Genomic DNA, 16,356 nt, shown 5'->3' with positions numbered 1-16,356 from the left:
ACTATTCTTTTTGCAATTGCGCCACCTTGCTATTGTAAGGGAGGCTTGCATATAAAGCAATCCATACTACCCCCCAAAAAGTGTATTTTTCCATAATGGAAGTATATTTTTAGTATAAAAAACTGTGTATACTCAATTATGAAGCGTGATCTTTGGTACTTTACTTCCAAGACTTAATATACTAGCCATTCATATACATCAAATATATTGAAATATATTGTCTAGCTGGATGCAGACATATAGTCAAGTCCTGTTGCAAATACTCGTCACACACACACACACACACACACACACACACACGCATACTAAATGCAATTGAAGTGGTTTCAATTTAACACAATTTTAGTATATCACATGGGGATACATAAAAAAAAGATAATAAATACACTTTCAGATCACACACTTAAATATGCTTTTTTTTAATCCCAAAGCTGTGCATAAACAAAATAACCAAGCTACATTTGGATCGCTCAATTAGTTAATCTCGTTTTTAAGAGAACACGTTTTATAGGAAAAGCACCTGTTCATATGGGGGTTGCGGCCCCTGGTTAAAGATTAACAAGCAGTCACCTCTGTGGTCACTGCCCTCAGAAGGACATCGACATGAGTTGGACTTGTTATCACCTCCATATTTCTGCCAAATTTCCTGCCTGATCCTGTCTCTACATTGAAACTGCCGAGTTATCCTAATGTTTTTATTTTGTACGTTTGGAAAATAATCCTCAATGGACTATATTAACTACTATATTCAGGTAACGTATGTGATTGTGGTTTTGCTGAGAGTTTTGTAAATACTGACAATACTTTATTTGACGTTGCTGATTAAATCCATAACTTTTTGGTTATTTGTCTTTTATTTACCATAAATAAATGTGTCCGCATATCTTGATCCATGATCTTTTTTCAGATGTAGAGAAATGTCAGACGTCCTCTTTCTCCCATGGATTTACACACACAATGTAGCAACAGCACCTTAGGTCCCATGTGCAGTAAGTTTAAATGTATTACAACTGAACTAATCCGCTTTTTTCATGTATTACTGTGAAATTAAGAAGTGTGTTAAGGATGCAGATCCTTTCTGAACCGATCCTTTCTTTCTTTGCAGACGAGGAGGCGTCAGGTCCGCTGGCTTTGATCATCATCCCCTCTCTGCTGGCTCTCAGCTCTCTGCTGGTGGTGGCTCTGATTATCTGCAGCCTCCTCAGGAGAAGACCGCAGGGACCCGTGGACTCTTCCGCCGTCCAGAACCCAAACGGTATACGACCTTGACCGGCAAAAGTCACAAAACACTTTTTTGGACACTATTTCTCTTCCAGCAGGTCAGGCGCAGGCTCTCCACCTCGGTGAGGCTTCTGCCGTCCCTTCGGCCGTCCGAGAGGCTCTGCGTCTATGGGAGATCCCTGCAGGGTGTGTCGTGGAGGGCCTGCGGTTCTGCCAGACAGGACGCTACGGCCCCATCTGTACTGGCCTGCTGAAGAGGGACGGAATCTCCACTGTGGTGGTGGTGAAAACGCTCGGAGGTGGGACGTTTTAGGCAGAATTTTCCTAGGGCCCTACCTAAAAAATTCAATGGCAATTGATCTTCAGTCTTCAGTGGAGACCTTTGTGACATTCTTCATCAATGACACTGTATATCTGTATAGATGGCGCCAACCAGTCTGAAGCGAGGGAGTTTGTGGAGTGGATCCATTTCCACACCACGGTGTGTAAGAACGACAAGGTGGCTCGGATGCTGCACTGTCAGACCGGGCGTCTCCCCATGAGCCTTATTCTGGAGGCCTACAGCCCCGGAAACCTGCTGCACTTCCTCTGGACGCTCAGAAATGTAATTGGCACAGTACCGATCCACTTCAACTTTTGAGGTCGTATCAGTTGGGAAGACAGCTTCAGCAAGTTGAAAGAGTGATTCCATCTCGCAGGGAAATCCAGCCCCGCTCTTCTCCGAGAGGTCGGTGTTTGTGATTGCCATACAGGTGGCGGCGGGCCTGGTGAGTCCCTTTGGAATGAATTGTAGCTGAAAACACGCGGACTGACATGGCTAATACGACCTAACCCTAACTTCACCTCAAGGGCACAGATGGTACCTTATAGGCCACATTAAAAATGCACGTTTTTGCAGGCGCAATAGACACAAACACGGGGAAGTCCTTCAAGGAAGGCAAGGGATTTGGGGGAAAATGGCTGATACTAGGAAACTCCTGGTAACCATAGTTCCACAAGTTTTACATTCAGGAAGTAACAGCCCTCCTCATAAATCAGATGGCTCAATGCCAGCAAAACCAAAGTAACACTGCAGTAATTTTACCCCGACCCTTAAACAGTGCATGTCCACTGCTGCTGAGACAGTATTTCGAGGCACAACGTGCATAGGGCAAACAGCTAGAGAGGAAGCTGAGTTGATATTTGAACTGGGTCTTTATCTTCTCCTTTAACCTGCTCTCCATCCAAGGACTACCTGATGGCAGAGCACAGGCTGGTGCACGGCGACGTGGCAGCCAGGAGCATCCTGCTGGGCCCGGGCCTCTCCGTCAGGGTGTCAGGGCTGGGCGTAGCGTTCGCCGAGCGCTGGAAGGATTTGGCCATGAAGCAGCCGCCGGTGGAGGTTCCCCTGAAGTGGCAGGCTCCAGAGAGGATCCTGAAGCAGCCCGCCATAGACAGGAGCGACGTGTAAGTGCTTACTTTGGACTGAGAGGAAATGATTCTTAATCTGTTGGGGTTTTTTTTTTTGTGACGATGTAATATCCGGGAGACTTCTTTATACACTCTATTACATAGCTGTTCATTGGCTCATATAGTCTCGCTTTGCTCCTTTCAGATGGTCATTTGGAATCCTGCTATATGAACTGATCACTCTTGGTATCTTGGTATCTTGGTACTTCTGTATTCGTCTAATCCTCAGTGTTACTACTATTCAACTACATTTTTTTTAAATCATTTTAATTGAAAGTGGAAATCCATAAGATCGCCTGTGTTAAACTACCAGTCCCCGAATTCCATCAGAAACGACAGGATCCCCCCCCCCCCCCAATATCCGGGGTTAACCCTCATCTTTGCTCTACAGTAAGACGGTCAAATAATATTCTCTCAAGTTTTTCCTTCTTCTGACGCACTGATTTGTTTGTTGTTTGTTTCTTGGTCACTTGAGGTGGTGGGGTTCTAACTATAAAGGAAGAGATATCTGCATGTGTGTCCTTCAAAAGTTTCAATAACGATTTATCCAATCTACTTCACACTTGGCAGATGTATTGCTGGGGACCCAAGGACGTGCAGTGTCGGATTTTGTGTAATTTGGACAGGCGACGTGTAATATTAATAAACTTTCAATAAACAGCGAACAGCGAGCCAGCCGGGGGCGGGGCTTCCTGTGAAAGCAATAGGCCAGTTCCGAACAGGCATGTTTGGTGGAGACACGAGGCTCATGTAATATTAATCAACTGTGGATAAACAAGCGAACAACGATTCTTTCCAAAAGTGCGACTTTCTCGAACAGGCATGTTTTGAACGGTCCCTGCACTAGTATTTTCAATGGTGGGAATATCAATTCTGTCGATTTATTTAAACAAAATAATCGTATGGATTTCCACTTCAATTGTTTTCTTCTTTGGTTAACAATCACAACACGTATGTGCATTATGTTAAATGAAATGGTTTCCACGACACTTTTGACTCGTCATTTTTTTTCCTTCAGGCTCTCCTCCGTATCCTGAGCTGGAGCCTCAGTCTGTCCTTCCACAGCTTCGGAGATGCTACAGGATGGGTCGACCAGAGAGCTGCGGAGGGCCCCTGTACGGCAAGCCGTACACAATATTACGCGATAATGTTTTTGTTTATTCTGACTAGAGTACATCTTTTCTCCACTCTTTTCAGGTACAACCTGATGAGGTACTGCTGGATGTGGAGCTTCAAGGACCGGCCGACCTTCTCGGCCATCACCAAGCTGTTACAGTCGTACATGTACCTGGCTGCCACTGAGGCCATTGGTGCCCCCGAAGTCATGGACATTGATGAATACAACAGGAAGGCAGGGGTGTTACCGCAACACTGAGCAACCAAACAACCAAAGGGTGTATCTAGAAATAAATTATAAATAAAGCAAAATATCTAGGGGTAAGTTTGTCAGATTCTCGTTGAGGGGTAAGCCTGTGGCATCCAACAAAATTACACAATAATATAAGGTAAATAGAGAGTAACCGGCTGAAGTACTACTCTGGAGAAGTCACACAGATTAAAGGCCATGTAGACACATACACACATATATATATGTATATATAAACGTTTATAAAGCCGAGCACAACCAACAGCCCACACCTGAGTACACTTAAAGAAAAGCATTTTATTGCTTCTTTTAATTGTCAAAAATGTACATTTAAAAATGCAGATCCTCATGAGATTTTTTTCTAACCAAGTACATTAAATGACTTTTCGTACCTGTAATGCTTTCAGCATGAATACAATACTGTGACTTTGCAGTTTGAAAGTTGGTGCACGAACACAGCAATCATATGAAATAAGATTTTTTTTTTTTTACGTCATTGCTATTTGTTACTGGAATTCTAGAAATCATGGATGCTTCCAATCACTGCTGGATGACCAAAATAATGGCCCGCATTTATGTTGTCTTTGAAATTTGATGAAAAATGTGACTGTACTTTTTCGACTAAATGACACAAACTAAAATTTAAAATCTTATATCAACAGCCATTTTATTAATATATCATAATATTCAGTATTTTTGCTCCTTTTGAACATCTGATCAAAATGTGACTGGAAAGTGAGAAACAAATGAACTGTATTCTTGATTTACAGTGTGTGCTCATTTCAGGTAGTCTTAACACATGTATTAGGCCATGATCATGAATAAAACAGCAAAGCCTCTTAAAACAGAGGCAAATATTTCAGTGAATTTACACAGGGAAATGTGAAATGTAAGAAATAGGCAAGCAACATGAGCAGAATTGTTCACTTTGTTGTGAAAAACTGAAAATGAATTATAGAATATAAATTGAAATGGAGGTCTATTCCGTTTCCATTAAATCAACACAGAATATACACATTAACGTGAATTGTGAATTGACTTTGTTAGAAGTGAACTAACTCCAAACCTTAGAGAAACACTGACAAAGTGCTGAGGTCAGTGAACACAAAACCGTCACCATGTAATGTACAAATTCCTGTTCCAGAATGAACTAACGATGAGGATAGGACAGCGCCATTGGAATTTAAATATCAAAAAGAAAGAAAGTTGAGCCAAGCGACAGTAGACAGTATGTTAAACAACGCAGATCGTGTCGTATGAATATATAATTTTTAAAACAAATAATAGACCCTAGATCAGTAAATGCTCCCTAATACATTTTTCAAAATGTAATTAAACACTATCATATATTGTGTCACATACGGCACTCTTGCGAAACCGTAAAAGTTCTAAAAGAGACTGAATTGGACTAGTGTTGTGCCGGGTTGTTTACACACTTAATAAGGATAAAATGAAAACAGTCAAAAATATTTGGAACACGCCACCCACGCATAGTAAAGCCACAAAGCATCATACCACAAATCAAGCAACATTCCCAGGAACCCACCCAGGCCTTGTTTGTGTTGATAATGGTCGCTGCTGGCGACCCCTGGTGGTGACGAGGCGTATTGCACTTGGATCCTGTACGGCGTCAGAGGGGGCGACAAGCGTTCTGGGAAGCCTCCGGTCCATCCACGCAAGGCAGGGGCCTCCGCTCGGCCCGTGGGAGGCTTGGCGCGACGCAGGGCCGTCCTCTTACACTTTTCTGCTCCACAGTGAAGTGGGGAACAGGATGTAGGAGCCGGACCACAGTAGGTAGTAGACGCAGGCCGGAGGGAAGGACGAGCAGAACACCATGACCACGCCTGGGAAACAAGAGGAGGAGTGTGGCGTTAGAGGAGATGAATGTCCTCCTAACTCCCGACTGAAGTGTTGAATTAATACTTCCGTGCGTATCAGCGTCCAGAGGAGACATTTGAAAGGCTTTATACCGCCGGCGTAGACGGCTTTCTTCCAGGCCTGGGACTCCAGCACTCGGTCATGTGGGTAGAAGTTCTGGCTGATCATGAAGAGGATCATGGCGATGGCGGTGACCCGCAGCACGGCCATGTTGCCGCCTGACAGCAGGGATGCGCTGGCCAAGATGGCAGACGAGTAGATGCAGGGCAGCCCGCGGTACATGAAGGGGATCCCTGTGAAACAAGCATATAAAAAGGTTTATTACAGCCACATGTTGTTCAAATCAAAATAGGATACCTTCAAGTCAGGCTGCATTTTTACATATACGGTATACTTTATTTGCAAAATTATGTCTTTATTCTGAAATGACTAATGAAGTTAATTTTGACATGTGGCATCTTTCCCTTTTATTTTCATAATAATACATACATAAACATATTTATTTCTCTCTGTCTAATGAACAACAAAAACAAAACATACAGATATTTGAATTGAACAGGTAAGTCATGGGTATATAAGAGAGGTAGGACAACAGGGATAGACTGATATAAATGGTCTTTGAGATTACTTTTAAGATGACTATTCAGCTGATCTACCTATTAGTCTATAAAATTTACTTATTATTATTTTATTATTATTATTATTATGATAATAGATGCTATGGTGAGGTAAGTACTGGAGGTAAGTTAAGGTAAGTTTCATTTAGGAGGATTTAAATGTATATTTCATACAACAGAGACAGTTAATTCTATTATATAATTATAGAACCTGGAATCACAATGTGGTGCCGCCCCTTGCGGCCGCCTGCGTGGGCGCCTCATGTCAATTATGCAAATTTTAGTAGTTTTAGTATTTTAGAGCTTATGGAGCTTATTGTGCGTAATCACTGGGTGCCATGACATTTCACTGCATACACTGCATGACCGTATGTATATGTATGTGACAAATAATCTCTTGAATCTAGATCTTGAATCTTGGATCTAAAAGAAGTAAAGCGAGGCGTTTCAGGCGTGGCGTACTAATGTCAAGGTAAGCGGAAATTGAACCAGGACACAGATTTTAAGAGAGAAAGGAACTAAGGTTCTACCCAAGACGATGCAGTGATTAGTGGAATCGCGTCTTACCGCTAGAGAAGAAGCAGAGTCGTACGAACACGGACATGACGTAGCACATGCACAGCACGTTGTCCAGCAGCTCAGGCGTCCTGAGCAGCAGCGACGTGGCGATGCCGAAGGTGGTGAAGTCGGCAAAGTCATCGAGTTTGGCACCTGGGCACAGAAACGTACATTATATCACTTTTGTTGTTTTGCTTTGAAATGAGGTCTCTCCCACCCATTCATGACGGTGTTTTTGTGAAAGGTGTTCTGTGGGTATGTGCGCGTGCTAAACGTCCAGAGTGGAAATTCCAGCGTCAGCCCGACCGGCTCCGTAAACAACATTCCCAAACACCGCGCTCCCTTTATCCCGCTTGGGATCACACGGCATGTTTTTTTATGCCGACGAGAATGAGGTGATTTTTTGACTGCGGCCGCAACGGTCGAACGGGGCGAATTCCACCGCCCCGGGGTCAACAATCTGAGCGATTCCAGATATGCAGAGCAGCCGCAGCGGCGGGTTAACACCAACAATCGGAGCATGAGCCTGAGGAATTAGGCTGCTTAATCGGAAAAAAACGATTGTTCAATTGACAAAAAAAGTAAAAACTATGGGGGAGGGAGTAAATAAAAAAAATAAAAAAAAAGCAGAAAAACACTGTTCTGGCCCCTGAAATGTGCAGCTACATACACATTGTGAAACACACCTGGAAGCTATTTTTGGACTCACGAAAGCAGGAAGGCAAAGATCGATATGGGGAAGCATCTGCAGGAATTTGAAAGTAAAAATAAAATAAGACAGGTTTTGCATTTCTAGTGTTTGCCTCTGTTTTTTTGATTATAGGGCCAGATGCAAGTTAACTCCCAAAATCATGTCTTCAAATCTCAAACTTGTTCACTACACCAGATTAAACGCAGACAATGGAGTTTTAGGGGGGGGACAAAATTCTGCACCAAAGCATGATCTTCTTGGTATTCTACAACGTTCAAGATGTTTCAGCATCACTTGTCTCGGTGAAGATCTTTTTCCCCCCCCTCCAGGTACTAGCTGCACGTTCTCACCTACTTAAGCGCAACGGTCGTAACCGCGGCTGCAGACAGCGGCGCGGCCTCCTTCCCCCGCGGACGCGGCGCGTGATTCGGCCGATCCGGGGCAGGGAGCTTTCTTAATGTCTGTCTGTCTTGCAGAGGGGATCGGCCCATGGGCTCGCCAGGCACCCAGGAGGCAGACTGGTAGGTCATTCCTCCTGCGCCCAAACTCATTATTCCGTGTCATTTATCGTTTGGGCTTTTTGTTCGGTTTGTTTAATAAAAACTCTCGCCGTGTCAGCAACCCACGACACAAAATAGGTCTCCCTCCCTAAAGCCCTACCTGCGGGCAGAGACCCTCACACCGTCATCGCCCACATTGGGCTACGAGTGAGCTTAGTGCTACATGTTGATAGAAGTTGACGTGTTCATCTTACTTTTTCTTTCTTGACGTGCACTGTTTTTTGCTGCTACAACACCTGATTAATAAAGTGTTTCATCTTATCTCTGGTATGTCTCACTGATGCCTCCACTCACCCAGTGCAGAGCAGGCATCCAGTCGCCGGGCAACCGCTCCATCTGCCAGGTCCAGCAGGTAGCCAATCAGAACCAGCCAGCAAGCTAAATACTGGTGCCTGGGACACACGCACGCACGCACACACACGCACACACACGCACACACACACACACACACACACACACACACACACCGAGGGGTCAGCAAGTAATGACAAAACATGAATGCCTGTATTTATACTCAAAACTAGCTCTGTTTGGATTTCAACTGAAAATGATTATTAAAAAATAGTACATTGTTAGTAAATAAATAATACATTATTGTTATTCTAGTAAAAACATTACATCACACGCACACGCTCACACGGATGTGCGCACACACACACACACAGACACACACACACACACACACACACACACACGACTTTTATAATTATAAGAGGAACATTTCCCTTGTTATACATAGGTACTTTCCTCTCAGGCTCTGCTGCTGCTTTCAAATCCATTTGACTCCATCAAAAGATCGTGTCCTCATATCAGATCAGGTCTTTAAAAAGTAGAATGCAATTGTGTGTGTGTGTGTGTGTGTGTGTGTGTGTGTGTGTGCGCATGTGTGTGTGTGTGCGCGCTCACCCGTTGAGGCTGCTGAGAATGGACGCCATGCCCATGACCATGTTGGCCACCGACAGGGCGTTGGCGGCGTTTCGACGTGCAAACTCCTTGACGTGCGACCCCGTGGCGCGCTCGCTCAGGAGGAGCTTGTTGGCTCGCTGGAAGAAACCTGACACCACACAGCGACACCGCGCAGTTAGCACAGGTCCATGTTGGTTCTGTTGTTAAACGTGAACTAGAGCTTGAATTCCATCTAATGACCTTACTGAGGACACTGTGCAATGAGTTGATACTAAACAATCCCACATAGGCAACAGTGTTAAAAAAAAAAAAGGTCATTTTCTAAGGACTTTAAATTCATAATGAAGTTTGTCAATCTCCTTATGAGTATAATGAAAATTTACCTGGATGAAAAAAAAAAAAATATATATATATATATATATACACACACTTTTGTTCAGAATCTCTCTTTCTATCTATCTATTTATCTATCCATCTATCGTTGGTTGTAAGATTTGGGATTATGGGTTTCAGTCATTTATTTTTTAATTACAGGTAAAAGAATTTCAATGGATTCCTCCGGCTTATAGAAAGAAACATCACTTACCAAGACGTATGTTTATTGGATGGAGACCGACCTTTACGATACACTAATCCGTTTGTTCAGAATGAAAATGCTAAAACGTAGGCATCATGTTACATTCATTCAATGCAGTGTGCAGCCTAAATAACTCAGGAAGGCAGACACCTGGCTGATACACATTGCAAATGTCACAAAATGCACAATGGCATGCACTGAATCAAAATATACAAAGATACATACTGATAACTGCATATCAAAAATGCGCAGTAGTGAAGATATACAGATATATACTATAAAAAAAAATTACAGGATTATAGAATGCATATGAAGTGCTAACTCTCAATTGTCCACAAGCCAGTGGTCGAATGCACACCAGGGAAGGCTACGGACGTTTTGGTGATGACCACACACTGTGTTGGAGCTGAGTATTGACATAAAACAGCCTTAAAATCCTGCTGTCCCTATCAGTAACCTGACACGAGGACATGACAGCAGCAAACTATTCAAGATCTATTCCTAACATTTAATACGGAGTCCAGGCCTACTAAGGCTTTATATGGGAGGATTCAAAGTTTTTATATGTATATATAAAAATTCAGAATCAATCACAGCCATTACTGTATATGGAGAATGCTTTTTTTCTTTATATAACCAAGTATGAAATTGCCCAGTGAGAGCATCTTATGGTCTCAGAAATATAATGGTGTAATTTTTGTGTGTGTTGCTGGTTCATGACAAAGTTAAAATTAATAATAGTTAATTACTCAATACTACAATAGTCTATATAATAGTTATCTTCCTCTGCATATTGGAAAGAATGCTAAAACTCCAACAGTCCAGTCAGAACTACCTCTGCTGCCACAAAGCTCTGATGGTTTTTAATGAAGAGGAACAAAGCAAGCTTTGTGTCTCTCTGGCTCTACTCTCCCGAGTTCAGGCTTCCAACATCTTTTCACGTCTTTTGTTTTGTTTTCTGTTTGGTAGAACATGTGCAGGTAAAATAAAATAAAGTAAAAAAAAACAAAAAACCTATGCTGCGGTAGAAACTCCTGAAAAGTTCTGAGCCAGACTAACTTCTATTTGTGAAAAGGGTTTAAAGTCATGTTCCTACTATTCTGCTTTTCACCCTGAACTTCCTGTGATTCCAAAGCCAGGCGAGTTCAACAGACTCTTCATCTGAAAGAAAACAGTGTATGAGACACAGCAGAAAGCCAAATAAATAACGTATACTTAACACGTTATACTTACTTGACACCATGTTTCTAATTTAAACCTGTAAACAAACTAGAACCTGGCACATGAGTTGCTATTGAAAAAACCTGCCAATGAAACTGAACTGAGTGATGCAGATCCATGCTGCATATTAGCCTCAAAGTCATACTGTTTTAGCAATGGTTTTTCAGAATATTCCGAAAATAATTATTCATATAAATTATATAATACTATCATTATCGACTCCATTCTTCTAATTCTAAGCACTAGTAAATGTTCTTAGTCGCTGATGGGAACTGAAGCCAGAGCCAGACAGGGTCCAAACTGCCTAATCATTGCAATGCATGATGGGAAAGAACTTATGTAAGTGATGCTGTGTCAGTCCTGTTACCTGGCAACAGACTATACAGCCAAAAGAAAAAGGAAAATCAGCAAAGAAAAGGCTGAATGTATTTAGTATTCAGGGTCTGTGTGCATTGTTTTAAATACATATTACGTTGTTCTATTTTGGATACAAATTTATATAAACTGCAGATAATACCTAAATAAAGCTGCAACATACACTTATCAATATATTTACAAATTACTTTCAAAAAAGAAGCAAAAAACGCAGATAAATATTGAATTTTGAATAATTATCATCACTACTTATGTCTTTGGAAAGCTGTAATAAAACTGTACATCTTTCGGGACATTCTTGGCCAGGGATGAGTGGGTTACCGTTACCCATCAGAAAAGATAACATATATATTTTTATAAATTTCAAATTTTTTTTTGTCTAAATACAAGGGAAGATCACATACCCGTATTAATGCATTTCTCAAATGAATGCATCAATACAGTTATAACTTGAGTAACTTTAGTTATTAGAGTTTGTGTACTACTTTGCTTCATATTTTGTCCTTATTTGCCCAAGACTATAATAAAATGTATGATCTTATATTAAATCTTGGCATTTACGACAAGCTTGAATATATGATAATATAATAATATTGTTGGATATGGACAGACCTAGTCCTACATCCTGAAAGAGTGTAGTTCCACAGTAATGGAGATGGGACAGGAAACAGGCACCTACCAGTGGAGGGAGTCAGCAGGATCATGACTGTCTCAGATCTCAACGCAACACAGCAACTGGAATATTAATTCAAAACTATAATTGTTCACAGGAGAGTCACACAAAAACGGTATCAATTGCATCAATGTGAGTAACACACAAGTAATAGAATCAAACAAATATATAATTATGCGAAAGCAGAATGTATATAAGAACATCGAACCTGAGAGAACAACATTAAACGTTTATCGTTTATTTATTACCTATTCCCATTGCGGACTTGTGTCTTCGGAGACTAAGAAAGACATTTTGAAGGATATTGCACGCATGCATTCGTAATGCATGAACGTATGCGCGCAGGGTTAGTCACATTTTTGGCAGAATGTGAATTGTTACTATTTTCTACTACTATTGTCTTAATACAGAGGTTTGTTGTTGGTGTTAATTGTAAATTGCCCATTTGCGTATTTTTGGCAATTTTTTTTTTTTGAGGTGTATCGCGCACACACGTGCATACACACATATCTATTTGACCAATTATTAATTATTTTGTATTGCCTGTAATGCCGCATTTTTTTTTTTTTTTTTTTTTCTTTCAAGGACGAATAAATGATCCGTCGATGACTTATTGTATACGTACGGCTTATGTAATGACGTCTTAATTTGACTTTTGACCGTTTGGATGAACCCCAGCAGTCAGTGCGCACTTTGCTCAGCACCGGCGCGTCAGTACCGCTGGTCCAGCGCTGAGGGGAACCAGTGGCGCCTGACGCCGTAGATACATGACGGTACAACAATCGTAAATGGTGGGGGGGGGTTCTGATTTTTTGATCGAAAATGTATTTCTTCATTCGCGAAAGGCGGGTGACAAAATACCCATGAAATCTGAGGTGCTAAGACGTCTCTCGCAAACGGACAAACGGGTACAGCAACTGCGTCACAGCTAATACGCCGACTTGATTGGTCATATCTGTACATCAGACACACGCAAACGGAACACGCGTGCGGGAGTTCACCTGAAACGACCTCCGAAGACGACGGATTTGTATTTTTTGATTTTTTTTTTTTTTTTTTTTTTGGTTTTTTAAATTTTTTGGGGTTTTTTTTTTTGTTTTTTCCTCCCCTTCCTGTAAAGTCAAACGATGGAAGAAGTCTTGCGGCGGCGGCGGCGGCGGCGGCAGCAGCAAAAAGGCCGGTTTGTCTTGTGTGCGTGCCCTGTTCGGTGTCTCCTTGCCGTCCGATTGTCTCGCATCCCAAAAAACGAACAGGTCGCCGCCGCCTCGGAGGCTGCGCTTTAAAGCCCGGGATCGCGCGGCTGGAATATTCCACCGGAAATGACGTAGACATGCCAGCCCTGTGGTGCAGCTGTGGAGGCATTTCGAAAGAACTTCATTTAGATATTATATGCATACATATATATATACATATATATATATATATAATATGCAGAATATTAGGAACGCCTCCGAATGTCATGCAGCTCAGCCCTACACCACCACCGACTGTGACCTCAATGCTAAAACATGATGCTGAATTGACGCCGCTCCTTTGCCCGACAACAGGTGTTTGGCCCGTTGTTCATTGCGCTTGCAAAGTGACCCCGGACCCCCCCCCCCCCCCCCCCCGCCCCCTGTTCGCCGCTCTGTGATCGCACACGCTTTGACCGGTCACAAAACAAAAGGGGAACGTCCACAAAACGAGCCCGGAGGGGGGAATCCGACGGAAAGCGTCAGCCGTTGACAAAAGAAGAAGAAGAAGAAGAAGAAAAAAAAAAGAGAGAGACACAATCGGGAGATATTATCCCGTGATTACGAGATCAGCGTGATTATGAGCCGAGATAATGACCCCCAAACCTGGACTCACCGCGTGTTCATTCTGTCCATGCTGGGCTGGATATTGCTATTGTTATTACGCTGCCTTTTTAAATTTGGAATTTCTGTTTTTTTGTTGTTGTTTTTTTTTGTCCTTAAAGTACCAGAAACACGGCAACGGCAGCCCGCAGAGACATGGCTGAGGTCTCGTTAGCACCGGGATGTTCCAGACATGTTGAGTTTGATCGTTATCAACCTCATTTTCGGAGCAGAAATTTGTGGAACACGGTCGTGGTTTTCATTCGTTTCAGGAGCAGGCAGCTTTGCAACATCATCCGATGTTCTAGAAGTCCAAGCTTCGTCTCTCGAAAGTCATCCACATCCAGAGACTTGCGAGTGCGACGTCTAGACAGACAACTTGAGCCTGTGCTGCGTTTAACGGAAACTGGGAAAACTGTAACTGATGTTGTGTTTTACAAAACCCTGAAAACTAGAATTGTTCAAAGAAGACATTTTTGAACTGCAGGAAGTTTCTAAGAACCTTTGGAGGAACCGCCCCTTTCATTTGTGTCCGCACTGCATGATCCAGGAATGATCGTTATTTAAAAAAAAAAAAACAACACAATTTAGGGATATTTAAACAGAACGACAGAGGAGGAACATTCAGTAACGTAAGTGCAGGGTGAATGGTCCAGATGTAAGTGCACAATGTATATACATTTTTTAATTGGTGCTGTATTTCACAGAACGCGGAAAACTGTAATACCTAGCGAAAATTACTAAACTGGACCTGTGTATTGCCTCTGCAGCTATTTTTATTATAATTATTATTATATTATTATTATTATTATTAGTAGTAGTAGTAGTAGTAGTAGTAGTAGTAGTTGTGGTATTATTAAAGACTTGTGGTGTCTGCGCAGTGTTGACATACTAATATTTATGGCATCCACATTAAGTAACGTTGATATTTCCCAGTGTCTCATACTGGGAAGGAAATAAAAGCTGATTAAATAGGATAGAGGCATGCCCATTTTCTTATCCTGTAGCAAACATAAACAATGTACCATGTGTCTGAATTCAATACTGATTTGTTGGTATGTGTGTCAATCAATCTGTTGGCTGTCGCTAGCCTTTAATAGACGCTGTGAGCCACAAGCATCATAGGTTGCCGATGACGCTTGTGGCTCTGTCTGACAGAATCTCTGTGACGCCAAAAACAAAGTTGGTCCTTTCTAAAGACCTCCAGAAGGCTTACTCTTTTCTTCGCGAAGAAGCCGGCAACGAAAATGCTGCGCACTGCACACACTGCAACAGTTCATTTTCAGTCGCAGTGGAAATAATTATAATAACAAATATAGCTGCAGGCAGAAATGCATGGGGTCCTAGTCGTGAATTACAGTTCTCAGAGTTCCCATGAAACGCAGAATCACTTCCTATCGAATTGAATTACAATTTTCAGAGTTCCCATGGAACGCAGCTTTACTTCCGACCAACATGAGTTACAATTTTCCAATTTCCGATGGAACGCAGCATCCTCTCCCTCTCGTCTGGACCGGGAGCAAATCCTGCGTTAAGAAACCAATCCACACCAATTTAGTCTAGACTGCGCACCTCGCTCAATGCAAAAGACCCCCCAGAGCCACAACCTGCATTTATATGCAGTAAAAAATTGGATGGTGATGTCACAAAGCACCCAGCTCCACCACCACCTCCACAACCGTGGCTCTTCATTAAAGTTCAATGGACGAGGGTGCTTTGGCTCTCTGTTCCGGTCTATGTTTTTACTGCAGAAGATCATTTGCTCTGACCTGGTTAGAGTGTAATTGTATGATAAGGCGGTGGTTGCCCCTGCGGGCGACTTTCCTACGCCACAACTAATGACGGTTATCATTCTGAAGTAGAGCTGCATGATTATGGCTTATGTGATAATCCAAATAATTGTATTAAATATTGTGAGCACTATTATTTATCACCATTATTAATCCATTTTGGAGAACACAATTATTTTTTGGCACTTTGTAAATCAACAGAAAACTGCCTTCACAATAATAGTGTATTTCATAAACCTATAAATCAACAATGTTACTGGTTTTGTTTCCTTTAACTCTAGAGGATATGTAATTAAATTAATTGTGTGTAGTGGGCTGCACCAAAAAAAACAAAAACAATGAAAATATTCCAAAACACATACAGTTTACAAAAAAACATGTTCCTTGTATTATGTAATTGTTTGTTGTTATTATAACCAGTAATTATAATTCAGGAAGTCTGTATACATTGATATCTCTGGAATGTCTATAGATTTTGACAGTGAGGGATTTTATTTTGTAGAACTTAATCTGGTGTGTACCAGATGTCCTCATTTAGTTGTCCTCATTTAGTTGTCCTATATTTATGATGTTTAATACTGTGGTGGAATTTTACCACTTCACGCTTAAAATTTATATTATTGTACCCAGGGGTGAGAC

At 41.9% G+C, this 16,356-nt stretch overlaps 2 protein-coding genes across 4 annotated transcripts in view; one reads left to right on the top strand and one right to left on the bottom strand.

Moving 5' to 3' along the window:
* LOC307241470 (tyrosine-protein kinase STYK1) overlaps positions 1–4,230 on the top strand; it is a 35,031-nt gene extending 30,801 nt beyond the window's left edge. The window contains exons 2-10 of the mRNA XM_080015599.1: positions 908–989; positions 1,106–1,255; positions 1,320–1,520; positions 1,644–1,837; positions 1,920–1,988; positions 2,450–2,667; positions 2,816–2,856; positions 3,689–3,785; positions 3,868–4,230. Coding sequence (XP_079871725.1) covers positions 941–989; positions 1,106–1,255; positions 1,320–1,520; positions 1,644–1,837; positions 1,920–1,988; positions 2,450–2,667; positions 2,816–2,856; positions 3,689–3,785; positions 3,868–4,045 — 1,197 coding nt within the window. The 5' untranslated portion in view covers positions 908–940 and the 3' untranslated portion in view covers positions 4,046–4,230. The remainder of the gene's footprint in view (positions 1–907; positions 990–1,105; positions 1,256–1,319; positions 1,521–1,643; positions 1,838–1,919; positions 1,989–2,449; positions 2,668–2,815; positions 2,857–3,688; positions 3,786–3,867) is intronic.
* An 83-nt stretch (positions 4,231–4,313) lies between these two features.
* On the bottom strand, positions 4,314–13,570 carry tmem269 (transmembrane protein 269). 3 transcript variants are annotated; one of them, XM_080015602.1, is made up of 8 exons: positions 13,094–13,568; positions 12,099–12,154; positions 10,920–10,984; positions 9,247–9,394; positions 8,635–8,732; positions 7,099–7,242; positions 6,007–6,207; positions 4,314–5,880 (listed from the first exon to the last, which is right to left on the bottom strand). In XM_080015602.1, exons 4-8 carry the CDS (start codon positions 9,285–9,287, stop codon positions 5,771–5,773), a joined length of 594 nt encoding a protein of 197 aa, XP_079871728.1. In that variant the 5' UTR covers positions 9,288–9,394; positions 10,920–10,984; positions 12,099–12,154; positions 13,094–13,568; the 3' UTR covers positions 4,314–5,770. The 3 variants fall into 3 exon arrangements, with proteins under 3 accessions (XP_079871728.1, XP_079871726.1, XP_079871727.1); XM_080015600.1 differs by lacking the exon at positions 10,920–10,984 and having other exon boundaries at positions 13,094–13,570; XM_080015601.1 differs by having other exon boundaries at positions 10,920–13,568.
* Between the last annotated feature and the right edge of the window lie 2,786 nt (positions 13,571–16,356).

The sequence above is a fragment of the Zeus faber genome (assembly GCF_960531495.2).
Source record: "Zeus faber genome assembly, chromosome: 15".
NCBI lineage: Eukaryota > Metazoa > Chordata > Actinopteri > Zeiformes > Zeidae > Zeus > Zeus faber.
Note: the sequence above shows the minus strand (reverse complement) of the source record. Positions and strands in the feature narration are given on the sequence as shown.